General features: G+C 43.5%; 1 protein-coding gene across 1 annotated transcript in view; it reads right to left on the bottom strand.

Annotated features, from left to right (window-relative positions):
* The window catches only part of LOC145415746 (proton-coupled amino acid transporter-like protein acs), a 174,184-nt gene that overhangs the window by 125,489 nt on the left and 33,365 nt on the right, over positions 1 to 15,330 (bottom strand). Inside the window, exon 4 of the mRNA XM_080284981.1 lies at positions 13,701 to 13,907. Within this exon, the coding sequence (XP_080141107.1) occupies positions 13,701 to 13,907 (207 nt within the window). The remainder of the gene's footprint in view (positions 1 to 13,700; positions 13,908 to 15,330) is intronic.

Genomic DNA, 15,330 nt, shown 5'->3' with positions numbered 1-15,330 from the left:
GATCATAGGAAGCAGGAAATACAGACAGAGGGAGACAGTTCCAGAGTTGATCTGTTGCATAAATAAAGGATTGGGAGTAACAGTTAACTCTTGCATTAGAGAGCTGAACAGAAAAGGGATGAGAGTTTGCTGCTAGACGGGTGTAACGCGCCCGTCGATGAGGTGGAGGAATGCAAGCAAACAGTTCAGAGAAGCAGTGACCACTGAAGTAGCGATAGAAAAGAGATAACGATGCAACAGTGTGGCGAAGCGACAGAGGTTGTAGGGAGTCAGTATGAGGAGGAGAGTTAATGAGATGAAAACCCTTTGACTCCACCCTATTGAGAAGAGCTGTATGTGGGGAACCTCCCTACACATGAGAGTTGTACTTCACACAGGGGCAGATAAAACCTGTGTATAGAGTCAACAATTGTGCAGGGGTAAGGAAGGAACGGAGTCGGCTTAGCACACCTAATCTCGTGGAAGCAGATTTTACAAGAGATGTAATATGATCTTTCCAAGATAAGTTCCGAGTAAATGAAACCCCAAGCATGTTCAAGGATGATGTAGGATTAAGCCGAATATTATTAAACATTAGTGGGTATACCTGTGGAAGATTTTGTCGGGTTCATAGGTGTAAGAACTGAGTCTCTGATGCATTAAAAACAACAAGATTATTTTTACCCCAGTCAGAGATATGAGCCAAGTCAGACATTAGGTGTGCCATAGCCTCATCCCTTGTTTGTTGAAGTAACTGCTGAGATGGGTGTTGCGGGAACCGAATGGAAAGGTGAAGGATGGAGTCATCAGCGTATGAGTGGATACGGTTAGATGTACAGCTCAGAATGTCATTCATGAATAAAAAGAAGAGAGTTGGTGATAGGACAGGGTCCTGAGGAACACCATTGTTGATAGATCTAGAAGAAGAACAATGGCCGTCTACAACGACCAGAGAGGAAGCTAGAAATGAAGGCACAGTTAGAAGGATACAAACCGTAAGAGAGCAGTTTGGAAATTAAAGATAAATGCCAGACTCGATCAAACGCCTTTGAGATGTCAAGTGCAATGGCAAAGCTTTCGCCAAAGTCCCGAAAGAAGGATGACCAGGAGTCTGAAAGGTAGGTGAGAAGATCGCCAGTGGACCCTCCCTGACGGAACCCATACTGATGATCAGAAAGAAGGCTGTGATAGGAAAGATGCTTATAATTTTTCTATTAAGAACTGACTCGAAAACTTTTGAGATACAGGATGTTAAAGCAATTGGACGATAGTTTGAGGGTTTGAAACGGTCACCCTTCTTTGGGACTGGCTGAATGAGAGCAAACTTCCAGCAAGAGGGAAAGGTACTAGTTGATAGACAAAGACAAGTTTGCCTAGGCAGGGTGTAAGCACAGAAGCACAGTTCTTGAGAACAACAGGAGGGACTCCATCTGGCCCATATGCCTTATTAGTATTGAGGCCTGTGATGGCAGAAAATACATCAACTGAAGAAATTTTAATGTCAGCCATGTGGATGTCAGAGAGGGGATGTGATGGAGGAACAGCACCGGAATCGTCTAAGGTGGAATTGGAGCAGAAAGTCTGTGCGAAGAGATCTGCTTTATCAGTAGAAGAAATAGCTACAGAGCCATCAGAGTAGAAAAGAGGACGGACGGATGATGAGGTGAAGTTGTTAGAAAGGTTTTCGGTAAGGTGCCTGAAGGAGCGGGAAGAATTCGAGTTGGAGCGTTGAGAGCATTTAGTACGGATGAAATTATTTTTAGCAGAGCGAAGAACAGACTTAGCACGATTCCGGGTAGAAACGTATAAAAGATGTGATTCAGGAGTGGGTTGGCTCTGGTACCTTTTATAGGCCCTCTCCTTGTTGCGAACTGCATTAGAACAAGCGTGATTAAACAAAGGTTTTCTTGCATTAGTCAAAGGATATGAGAAAGGAATGTATACTTCCATGCCTGAGAGAATAACCTCCATAATGTGCAAAGCACAATCAGATGGCTCCCGGCCATGGAAGCAATAATCATTCCATGGAAAGTCAAAGAAGTACTGCCTGAGGGCCTCCCAAACCGAAGTTCCAAAGTGCCACAGATGATATTTCTTTGGAGGGTCCACAGGCCATACCGGAGCGATAGGACAGGTTAAGGTGATAAGGTTGTGATCGGATGAGACCAACAGAGAGAAAAGATTAACAGTGTAAGCAGAAGGATTAGTTGTAAGGAAGAGGTCAAGTATGTTGGAGCTCTCTCCACGGTGGTCAGGGATACGGGTAAGGTGCTGTACAAGCTGCTCTAGGTTTTTAAGGATAGAAAAGGTGTAGGCTTGTTCACCAGGTGGATCAGTGAAAGGAAAGGAGAGCCAAAGGTGGTGGTGAACATTGAAATCTCCTAGAATGGAGATTTCAGAGAAAGGAGAAATGGATAGAATGTGTTCCACTGCAGAAGTAAGATAGTAGAAGAATTTTTTATAGTCAGTGGAATTAAGAGATAAGTAAACACAGCAGATGTATTTAGTCAGAGAATGACAGGAAAGCCGAAGCCAGAGAACAGAGAATTCAGAAGAATCGAGTTCAGGAACACGAGAGCAAGATAAGTCGCTGTGTACTGTATATATACACAACAGCCATCTTTGGCTTTGAAATGAGTATAGAGAAAGTAGGAGGATACAGAAAAGGATCTGCTGTCAGTTGCCTCTGACAGCTGAGTCTCAGCTAGGACAAGAAGGTGAGGTTTAGATGAGGAGAGGTGGTGCTCGACAGAGCGAAAGTTGGAGGAAAGGCCACGATTGTTGCAGAAATGAAGAAGAAGTGAGTCAGACAGTGGTTCCAGGCAGCTCGGGTCATCACCGGGAGAGAGGCGGAAGGTGGGGGCATTTATGGTCCTCCCCCCTGGGGACTCCAAGGCTATGTATGTTGCAGCTATGATTACATTACTTTTTGAATTTTGGAAAAGGAAGTGTAGTGTGTACTGTGCATGTAGTCTGATGCAGATAGTTGGAGAAACTTGTTATTGGAGAGCATGCTGGCCTACTCTCGATGTTACTGAGTCACTGAAAAAGTTCAGCAAAGGGGGATGGTCGGGAACAAGTCTCGAGGGCTGATGAAATGGGAGCTCCAGCTCTCCCCGTCATCAGCTTTCCATCCACCTTGGGAGTACTGCACTGCTCAACTGGTGCTAGTCTACTCCTCATATAATGAGGGTAGAAAGGTTACAAAAGGATGGAAAAAAGGTAGAAGAAGGGAAACGACTGGGTAAATATGATTTGGAGCAGATAAGGGATGTCGAAGGTGAGTGCAAGATAGTCACAGAATAAATCTGTGCAGCAAGTGAGGTGGTGTGAGGGGTGAAGAGAAGACAAAAAGGGATGCAAGGAACAACATGGTGGTACGAAGAGTTGAAATCGGCTGTGGCACAAAAGAAGAAAGCATACAGTGAGTGGATGAGAAACAAGGGTGTGAAGGAATTTGAAAGACAGAAGAGAGAGGTGAAAAAATTAATAACAGAGAGTAAGAAGAGAGTGCATGAGGTATCTGGAAGGAATTTGAGTGTAAAGTGGACGGAATGTAAGAAAATGTTCTGGAAAGAGGTAAGGAGAGTTAGTCTGGGTGATAAACAAGTTAGTCAGGGAGTGAAAGATAAAAACAGTAGATTCTTAGTGGAGAAGGTAGAAAAAGCGGGCAGATGGAGAGATCACTTTACGAAACTGCTGAACATAAAGAATGAAGGCAATGCAAGTGTAAGTGGTGGCGGAATGGCTGGGAGATGAAGGGAGGTAAGAAGAGAGGAAGAAATCAGTAGGATGGAAGTTGTGGAAGCAATGAAATGTCAAAATGAGAAAAGGCCCAGGAATTGACAGATTGCTGAACAAAGAGAATGAAGGCAATGTGAGTATAAGTGGTGGAGGAATGGCTGGGAGAAGGAGGGAGGTGAGAAGAGGGGAAGAAACCAGTAGGATGAAAGTTGTGGAAGCAATGAAAAAAGTCAAAAAGGGGAAAGCCCCAGGAATTGATGGAATGTGTGGTGAAATGTTGAAGCATGGGAGAGAGATAGTAGCAGAATGGATGTGGAAGATGTGCAGATTGGCCTGGGAGGAAGGTTGAGTCCTGGAGGATCAGAAGTCAGATATAAATATTCTCCTCTACAAAAGGAAAAGGGGAGAAGGAGGTGTGTGGTAATCAAGGGGTATTTACCATCTTAGTGTAACAGGAAGTGTGTGGTAATCATAGGGGCATTTGCCTTTTTAGTGTAATATGAAAAGTATATGGCAGGATACTTACTGATAAAGTTAGGAAAATAACAGAGGAATTAGTTGGAGAAAAAGAAGGAGATTTCAGGAAGGGAAGAGGTTGTATAGTTCGGATATTCATTCTTAGATCTTTGGTGGAAAGGTTTCTAGGGAAGGGAAGGAGGTTGTATGCAGCCTTCATGGATTTGGAGGTAGCATATGACAGGGTAGACAGACAAGGAAAGTGGAAAGTATAAAGTATAGAACATATGAAGGACACAAGTCAAGAGTGAGAGCAGTGTCTACCTATCTATCTATTGCCAGATGCCACCCGTAAGGGGCACTAATCCTCCACCAACCCACTTGTTGACATGTAGGGAGCACGTATGGTTTGATTATATGGTTACCACCCAGCATAGTAAATGGTTTCTTGGCTTATAGGAAACCATTTGGCTTGTTACTCAATGTAAAGCCATCTGTAAAGGAAAGAAAAGCAATAAGAAGTGACAGGAAAGATGGGAGAAATATGAAGAGAGGAGGGCAGACACAGAAAATGAATGATAAAGGCTAAGGAAGAAGTAGGCAGCTCTACATCAAGTGAGAGAGCAGTGGAAATGAGTTATTTCAGAGAAGCCTGTGGAGTCACATGGTGAGACAGACTGACAAATGAGGAGGTGAAGCAGCATTGTGGTGTGGATGTGAATGTGATAGGAAGCATTAGGAGAAACACACTTAGGTGGTTTGGCCTTGTGGAGAGGATGGAGAGAGAGAGACTGATGAGGATAGTGTAAGAAAGTGAGGTGGAGGGGGAGAGAGGGAGGGGAAGGCCAAGGATGAGATGAAGGGATGGAGTGAAGAGGTATATGAGAGGAGGGTTTGTGCTGGGAGCAGGGCAGTGAAATGGCAGGGGACAGGGCAACATGGAGGAGATTTGTTTGTGGCCACCCCTTATAGAACTAAAGCATCTGGCAATATATAGATAGACAGAATTCTACTACCTTAATCCCTTGGAAGTAGCCACACACAAACTGCCTCCACATCACCGTGTCCCCTGCAATTTCACTGCCCTCTCCCACCTTACACCCCCTACTCTCTTATACCTCTCTACTCAATCCCCTCATCTCACCCTCAGTCTCCTCCCCTCTCTCCCCCCCTCCACCTCACTCACATACACTCTCCTCATTATCAGTCTCCTCCTCTCTCTCCCCTCCTCCACCTTACTCACATACACTCTCCTCATTAGTCTCTCATTCTCCATCCTCACCACATGACCAAACCACCTCAATGCATTTCTCCTAATGCTTTCTATCACATCCATTTCCACACCATGTAACTCCACACGCTCCTCTCAAATAACAAATTTCCGTTGCTCTCACTCTTGATTTACGTCCTTCCAGCATGGTCTTAGCTTCACTTCCATATGGCAGAATGAGGCTAACAATACTATCATCTCTTTATCTATCTACTGTCAGATTCCTTAACCCTGTAAGGGATGGCCACAAACAAATCACCTCCACATCGCCCTGTCCCCTGCCATTTCATTGCCCTGCTATCAGCTCACACCCCCCTCTCTCATATACCTCTCCACTCCATCCCTCCATCTCATCCTCGGCCTCCCCCTCCCTCTTCCCCCCTCCACCTCACTCAATATACACTCTCCTTGTCAATCTCTCACTCTCCATCCTCTCCACATGTCCAAACCACCTCAGTGTTTTTCTCCTTATGCTTCATATCACATCCACATCCACACCACAATGCTCCTTCACTTCCTCATTTGACAGTCCATGTCTCCATGTGACTCCACATGCTCCTCTCAAATAACTCATTTCCACTGCTCTCACTCTTGACTTCTGTACCTCCAACAAGATCCAAGTTTCACTTCCATACTTTAGAGTTGGTATCACAATACTGTCATGTTGTAACTTTTTCGCTTCCATGCTCTCTTCCCTGTTTCTTATCACTGCTTTCAAGGAACCAGCAACTTTTCTTCCTTGTTGCACCCTGTCAAGCACTTCACCCTCTAAACATCCATCCTAACTCATCACACCACCCAAGTACTTCAATGCACTCACATTTTCCATTTCCTTCTCATCCAGCCTCACTGTACATTCACTGACTTCACTTCTGTCGAAGACCACAACTATACTCCTCTCTAAATTCACCTTTAGATTCTGTTTCTTACACACTCTCCAAACTCCCATGCAGGTGTTTTTTATTTCCATGCTCACGTCCTCTATTTCTTATCACTGTACCCAGCAACCTCTTTTCTCTGCTGAAACCTTTCAAGTACTTCATCCCCTAAACTTCCATCTCCATCTTCTCCAACCTTACTGTAGTGCCCGGAAGTGATAATGAGTTGTACCTGGTTCATTTTATGACCAAAAGTTTCGTTTAGTGAGAGAGTGTGGCCAGGGTATAGCTGTTTCCATGTGAACGTGATCAGAATATAGATTAAGTTATCTAGTTGCTAAGTCATTTTTTTCTACTGTAATTTATTAGTACAGTACTGAGTCTCTTTATAACAATAACATCTCGAGCAGGTAGGAATATGTGCCTATGGTCACGTAATCCAGCATCACGTACGCATGCGCAAAGTGGTGTGATGCATGATGATTTTTAGTGTTTTTTTTTTTATTTTTCGATGCAAGTGTATTGAGAGAGGTTGTGGAGTGTGATTATTGTAACTAGGGAATGTCATTTTTGGGGGGGGGTAATCAATTGTAAGGGGAAGGGCATCACCTTGAGTCTATCACGAGTCTATAGTAATGAAAATTTTAAATTGTGTAAGTCGTCATCCTCCCTCCCCCCCACTTTTCCACCACGCAAGACTGTCGTGTCACTTGCTCACCGACCATGAAATGCGACAGATGGTCGGTACTGTCGTCATCCTCCCTCCCGTCCCCCTTCAAGGAATTCTGTAAGTAATTTGATAATATTGATGTTTGATATGCTGATGCAGGAATAAGTGATACCCATGAGTTATAATAGTGACGAAAATACAGTAAAACCTCCATATAACAAACTTCAATAGACCGGAATTCGCTTTCATCTGACTTGAGGAGCTACCAGATTAAATTCTCATACATCGGAAAAAGTTCAATAAAGCCAGTAGCAGTCTAGACTGTCTGGCCACTTCAGCTATGTTCACCTCAATAAGGTAAATAAAATACATGTTTATCAGTGTACAGTACAGTATTATTATATATATTATACCACTTGATCAATGTAGTGAAGTTATAACACAGTACAGTACCGCAGTGGTAGTCAAAACAGTTTAAAAACCGTTCATGTGATCTGGACTAATGTCTGATATATCGGAAAAAGCCCAGTTTAGCAGGGGGAAGTCCTGATGTAACTTTTATCGGAATTTCGCATTTTTCGGAATGGTCTGGGCCCCAATTAGTCCATTATAGTGAGGTCTTACTGTACAGAAATGGACTCGGGTTAGTATCAAGTGTTGTCGTCACCCAGGAAGTGTTGTGTCTGATCACGAGCGTAACGACATTGGCCTCACTGGAAGAGCGAGTCCTGAGTCCCGCTCACCACTCTTGTATTCTGTGAGCTGGATAGTGAGGTATTCCCATATATTTGTGTACCGTACTTTATATTATTATTTAGTATGTAAATGGAATATGAGAATGTAGCTAAGAAGCAGAGTTCTGTCTGAACCTCAAATAAATGGGTGATTTTTGCAGGCCAAATATCAGCTGCCTTGGGATTGTAAATTATTTATTAATGTGTTGGGATGACTTTGCAATTCAGTACTTATTAGGGTTATGTTAGTTGTGAGCTAATGTTCACGTAGTTGCTTTGTAATGCACAATGATATCAACTCAATGATGTTTTTCATGATTAAAGTAGGGTAATTCATGCTTACTTGTTACAGTACAGCAACCTCTCAAATAACGCGAGGGTTAGGTTCCTGGAGAGATCGAGTTAGTTAAAAACGTGTTTTTTAAACATAATTTTCCCATAAGAAACAATGATGATATTGGGGGTTACGTTCCTGGACTCTGGGAAAGTCTACCCATTTGGGGAGCTATGCTACTCTAAACTTAAAAGCAACAATATTAATTTGAAGGAAAATCCATTTAAAAAACAAAAACAGTATATTTGGGGAGAAATAAACAACATTTGAGCCCTAGTTAGGCCAAAGTGTTGTATACTTCTCCCCAAATACATACTGTTTTCGTTTTTTACGTGGATTTTCTTTCAATTCTGCTTCATTCGAGGCACTGTGAAAATTCCTCAACATTATTAGTGCATTAGTAGGTCATAAAACACTAGAGTAAAAGCAACATTTTCATTACAGTAAGTAGGTCACAAACAATAACAACACACAGTCTCACTTCATCTATGCACCACTCGTCGTCTGCTGCTGTCCCTCCTTACCCCGCTATCCCACCGCCCACCGCTCCCCACCCTAAATTTGTTGTCCCTTCTCGTTCTGCTGTCATTCCTCTTCCTCTTCCTCTGACTCCCGTGCTACTGGTAATGAAGATAACTCTTTAAAGTTTTCTGTCTTCTTCATAAAGAACTGCTCTATCTTGGTCTTAGTGGTTTTCTTCTTTCTGTTCTGCAGCATCAAGCTGTAACAATTTAGATATGCCATCACTTTCCTGGCCAAATTTTGTCCGAAAATGAGCCAAATTGCTCAGAATGGGGCCAAACTTCATTTTCAAATAGTATAGTTTGAATAAAACCAGTTTAAGTAACAGACAAATAAAAAATTGTATTTATGCATAAACTGCCACACACGGTCTATCAGCTCAGGACTGTCCAAGGCGCGCACGGCTAATATGAAACCATCACCTACGTGTAAAGTCCCGTTAAATCGAGAAACCCTTGTTAGTTAAACACATCTCCTTAAATATTTGCTCGTGTTAAAACGAAAATGTGTTTTTTAAACTTGTGTTAGTTGAGAGGTTACTGTACTTTTCTTCTATGTTATCCCTACAATATGTACAATATTATTTTGAGCAGACCTATGTGTCTGTAGTGCCATGTGTTTTTCTGTTTCTAACTGATATGCCAAGTGTTGTAATTCATGTTTCTTCATTATGAGACTTTCTTGATTACCTGAAGGGATTACTTGCATTAGGGAGAGTAGTTATGCATTGTACATATTAATTTCTAGCGGGTCCCAATGAGGGAGTCAAGGTCCCAGTGGGGGAGTCAGAGTCCAAGTGTGGAGGTCAAAGTCCCATTTTGGAGGTCAAGGTCCCAGTTTGGAAGTCAATGTCAAGAATATTAGAAGACCGGACCAGTGAACTAGAGTAATCACTCCACTATCCGATGTAATAGAGCCAAAGGCATGTCTGGAAAGTGGTCCCGTCCGGATAGTGGGCCCCAGCCTCCTGGACTTGTACTTATGGACCCTAACTCAGAAAAATACCTATACAACTCCCTCTGGACATGCAAAGCACCTATTTAAGACCAAATCACACCAATAAGGGACATATAAGACTGAAATAAATGCAAAAGAACCAGAGAGTGAGGTTTTAGAGGTGAGTTTATACAATATTTAACATTCTGGGTACTTACAAGTCTCTGGCTCCTGGACTGGTACTTATGGACCCTAACCTAGCCTAACTCAGAAAAACACCTCCCTGCTGCACATGCATAGCACCCAAGACCCTATTCACACCAATAAGGGACATAAAAGAGTGAAATGAGGTTTTAGAGGTAAGTATGGAAAATACAGTACAATATGAAACATTCTGGGTACTTACAACAAGTCCCTGGCCATCTCGATGAATAACCCGCCTCATCTCAGACTCTGACAGTAAAAAGGAGTACCTGAAGCACCTGCTGTACACTGTACATGAAGTCTTGCATTGAACTTAGTCATCTGCACTCAGAATTCCATTCCCTTAACACTGAGCACTCTAGTCTTACTTGCACTCTATTCCACCTTAATGAAATAAGTGCTGCACTTAAGTCTTTGCACTCATAAATTCATTTTCTTAACATTATACACTCTAGTCTAATTTGCGCTCCACTGAACATCAATAAAATCAGTGTTGCACTTTGCACTTTAGTCTTTGCACTCACAATTCTAATTTCTTAAAACTATGCACTGTTTTCTTCACTGCACAACACTGTAAATTCCCGTGTGGTCTAGTGGAGAATTCTTGCCGTTTAATCACTGTCAGAGTCTGAGACTAGCTGATGCAGGTGGCCTACGGGTGCGTCGCTGGGTCTTGGTGATGGACTACCCACTGCAGACGACTTTGAAGACAGGCGCAAACTCACATCCAGTGGTGACTCCACTATGCCTGATGTGCTGGGCTGTGGCTCGGAGGATGAGGGCCTGTCTTGGGGAGGCAATGAAGTGGGGCCAGGGCTGGGCACAACGGGGGTCACGGGTCTGAAAAAGCTGTCAATCGTTGATTGACGCAAGGAACGATGATTTTGGCGATTAATGATGCGCTGCCTGAAAGCGCGCACTTCCTCCACAAGTCCCAAGGGCCCCATCTCCCTATCGCAGTCCGGGTGTTCCAGGCAATCGAGAATGAACTCTACACGTTCCCGGAGTGCGCCCAGCTTGGGGATGGCTGGAGTAGTGTCACGCTCAGAGGAGTCCGCATCATCGTCGCCGTCCTCGTTGGAATCTTCAAGCTGGGTACTGATACCTGCAACTGAAGACGCGATCTCGATATCAGACATGGTCAGATACCCAGGATCGCCCTCGATGTCATCTAACCACTCACGCACTTCATCCACATCAACATTGTCGCCATACGCACGTAGACATGCATGGAAGTCATTCACGTCAAAACCTAGGAAATCGTGCTCCACATCTGTTCCGAGAAGCAGACAAGACCAACCATTTTCTAGAGTCTTGACAGGGACTTCCATGCACTGGCCCAGTTGTAGAGTGCAGACTTGATGTTGTAGCAGCGAAGGTTTTCCAAAGTCCGCTGGCCTCGCGTGTCTCGTCCCTCCCTGTGCTCGTCCTCATCCTTGAGAACAACCATCACCTCATCCAGGAATTTCCGTCGGTACAGCCTCTTCGTTGCCACGATCACTCCTTGGTCCATTGGTTGGATGAGAGCAGTCGTATTAGGCGGCAGAAACATGCACCTAATGCGGCCATTCTCAGCCACCAAGTCCTTGTCGCACGGGTAAGCAGGTGCATTGTCGAGGAGGAGGGCCTTTACCTGGTCGCGTGGGATTCCCAGTTTCTCCATCTGGTAATGGACGACCTCCTTGACGAAATGCCGGTGGAACCAGTCTTTGAAGATATGGGCAGTGAACCATGCCTTCAAAGAATGGTACCAAATGACAGGAAGGACATCAATCACCCACGAAGACACCGAGGCTGCTTTGCACGGCCAACAATAACGGCCCAAGGTGGTGCATGCAGTTAGCATTGGCACAACACAAAGCAGATATCCGTTGCTTGGCAAGCTTGCTGCCAGGTATTCACTTCTCCGTCTCCTCAGCTAGAGTGTTCGTTGGCAAAGTGTGATAGAATAAACCAGTTTTGTCAGCGTTGTAGACTTGACCGAGAGTGAGGCCCTCCCTGTCGATCACGCGCTTCAACTTGTGCCGAAACTCCTCTACTCCATCCTCGTTGGCGTCCAAAGCTTCGCCATTGGCCTTACGGTTGGTAAGGCCACGTTGTAACTTGAACGCGATGAGCCAACCCTCAGATGCCTTGAAGTCTGGGGCGTCGTGAAGCCTTGCGAACTTCTCAGCAGCAGCCTTCAGCTCTGTGCCACACACCAGCACACCAGCAGCACTGCTGTCGATACCAAATCAACATGGAGCGGTCGACTTCTGCATACCGGGGAGTAAACATCATCTTCCTCTCCAAGTTGCGTTTGCTTTTCGACGAGAAGTCAGCCGAGTACTGCATGAGTTTGTCGCGGGATCTCTTCATATCAAACAAAGTAGATCGGGCCAGGTTGAATTCACGAAGGATGCGTGAGGTTGACCATCCCACGTCCACCTTGTCCAATATCTCCCTCTTCTTCTCCAGAGTCAAAACCACTCTCCTCCTCTTCTCAGGCGGCGGGGCCATCATCACACACACAAAGAAGAGGCAGGAGAGCAGCAGCAGAGCCTGCGGCAGGTAGGGCACCACCACAAAAGCGGGCACGTGGGCAGCCATGATCACGAGCATGCACTCACAACAAGAGGCGGGCGGTAAGTGCTCGGGAGGATGCAGGGGCGCTCTAGCAGACGGCAGCGGAACTACACACCAAAATACAGCTGGTCCACGCCACGCGCGCCAAGTTGAAATTACGGGGAGAAAAAAGTTGGATTTTTTTCGAATTTTTTGCAATTTTTTGCCCATTTAGGGAATATTGGATCCCGGGACCAAAATATCAGGTAAGTGGGGATGTTCGGAAAGTGGGCATCCGGATAGTGAGGGGATTACTGTATATTCTCAGACGGACGATTATGGAGAGCTACATTGGACTGGACCTGGGACAAGGGAGCTAAGTTTTGTGGAATTTGATATTAGGGAAATATGTTTGTTGAATAACATGCCAACTGATTCAGGATTATTCTTTAAGGCTAGTAGACGGGAAGATTTCTACCTTTTTTTTCTTTGGTCTTGTTAATACACATTTCCTCCCACTCGAACATTATTGTTTGTATAACCCGTGAGAACTGATGGTAGAGAGTTTACCTTGTAGATTGTTAATATGTAACCCAGGAGCATTTTGGGAAATTGCAAAGGTCGGGCTTAGGTTGGCCGAGTTGGAGACTGACCCCGTCAGTTTAGCATGCTACCACTCTTAACTTGGCCACTTGAAATAACAAATGCAACCGAAGAGGCCGCAAGTAGGAGAGAGTCTCCATCAAGCTGTGTTCCTGACCATTCCAGCACGCAGCGGTCATCACTAATTACTTGATTTTTGCCCGTTTTGACCACACAAAAGTCTACTGTAGATCACAGACCGTACTAGTACATTACTTAGCGTACTGGTACATTACTTATCACGCTATGAGTACCTAAGTAGAGTAGAACCTCATTATAACGGAATAATTGGGGCCCAAGCCATTCCAAAAAAAGCAAAATTCCAATAAAAGCGACATCCGAACCTCCCCCTGAACTGGACTTTTTCCAATATATCAAACATTAGTCTGGCTCGCACCAACAGTTTTTAAACTGTTTTCACTACAATTGCAGTATTGTACTGTAATTATACATTCATTACAATAATCATATGGTATAACATACAGAGCAATACTGTACTGAACACTGATAAACATGTCTTTTATTTACCTTAACATGGTGAACAAAGCTGAAGTGGTCAGGCAGTCTGGACTGCTTCTGGCTTTATCGGACTTTTTCCGATATATAAATAAGAATTTAGTTTGGTAGTTCCTCGATTCCAATAAAAGCGAATTCTGGTCTACTGAAGGCTGTTATATCGAGATTTTACTGTATATTAGAAAAACATCTATAATTCAAATCCTTCCTGCTCTCCTGAAATGTGACTTTGGGAGAATTTGCAAAAACATGACTCAGAAAACAATCTCACCTGCTTCACATTTGCTGCTATGAACACAACATATACACAACAGAATCCAAGTTGTGTAATTGTGAGGAAAGCATTAAGGACAGCACGGGTAACCGAAGCAAAGCGTCTGAGTGGAGTAGGGCCAGTGGAGAACGCATGGTAACCAACCTCGGCATAATCCAGCCCACTCACACCTAAACGTTCCTTTAGTTCATGGGCGCATTTCACCTGAAAGTAAGAATTACAGTATACATGTTAAAACTGCAGTACTACAACACAGAAGGATACTGTATAGGGTTGTAAGTAGGGACAGGTTAGGAGGTATGATTGTAATGTGGAAAAATTATTTAGGTAAACAAAAGAGGAGCATAATGAGTCCTACTTTAGTGGAGTTGGATGCGACAGATAATAACCATGCAGAGGAGAAAATTAATAGGGGGGAGATACTATGACTGAACAAATCTTAGATCGGTGGTTCCCAAACCCATGGTCATGACTCAAATGAAGGTTGCAAGGATGCTCCTGAAAGTAGCAAGATGGTTTGAAAAAATAAAAATAATAATAATAAAAAGAATAATAAAAATAAGAACAACAATATTAAAAGTACAATATAGTGCAAATATATTTACATTACAATTTTGGAACATCACTGAGACTCTGGAACAGGAAAATAGTTGTGAATATTAAGCATCGATAAATGTGTGAAAACTCCTGAAGTATTTGAGTCTGTTCACATCCAGTACTTGTACCCTGAAGCAGCTGGAGCCTAATGGAATCACAGCATCATTTCTTACTCACATCTGGCATTGCTGTCTTAGATGACTCACATGCTGTGATATGCAGTTATCATAATTTAAGTTCTGTTTGTCTCTTACTTTTTTTTATTTACCATGACTGCTAAGCTAATTCATGAGTAGAATAGCTGTTTAATACAGTAAATCCTCGTAGTTCGACGCATTTTACTTCAACGCCTCATTTTTCATGCAAGAAAAAAGTTTCGGAGTTGTTTCACACATTGCTAGTTTCCCCGCACTTCTACCCTACCAGCTGGCAGCCGACATTCGGCAGATGATGATGCATACTGATGCTCTGTCTAGACACTGTCCATTTTTCTATGCAACAGTTTTCCATGATCTTTATACACCAGGTCCAGCGGGGCAGTAGACATACGAGTTTGTTATTGTTTATGATCGTAACGTATGATCTTCAGCCGTGTCGTGAATACACAGCAGGTCCAGCGGGGCAGTAGGAACACGTGAGTTTTTTATTGTTTGTGATCATAATGTATGATCCTAAGCCGTGTCGTGCTACTATTTCTTCAAGAATCGTTACATTTTTCTCGTAACACTATTTATTTTTGTTTTGATGGACAAATACCTGAAATGGATGTAAAATTAAGCTTATCGATATTTAAGAAAGGAAAGAATAATAGCTGTCTCAATACCAAGATGGCAGACTCAGCCCACCAATTTTTGATTCTGTTTGACTACAGTATATTACAGCCACTCTTCCTTGCAGTATTGAATAAAATAATGTTGTTATAATTTCTCCCATCCTGTTAGTGACAAAGAGGGCACATAAAATGACCGGGGTTTAGTTGACCTGCTTTGATGTCGATAATTAAATAATCTGGTGAAAAGTGGCAGCTTTT

The sequence above is a fragment of the Coenobita brevimanus genome, chromosome 103 (genome assembly GCF_032717465.1).
Source record: "Coenobita brevimanus isolate Jiangsu-jjx chromosome 103, ASM3271746v2, whole genome shotgun sequence".
In the NCBI taxonomy this organism is placed as follows: domain Eukaryota; kingdom Metazoa; phylum Arthropoda; class Malacostraca; order Decapoda; family Coenobitidae; genus Coenobita; species Coenobita brevimanus.
Note: the sequence above shows the minus strand (reverse complement) of the source record. Positions and strands in the feature narration are given on the sequence as shown.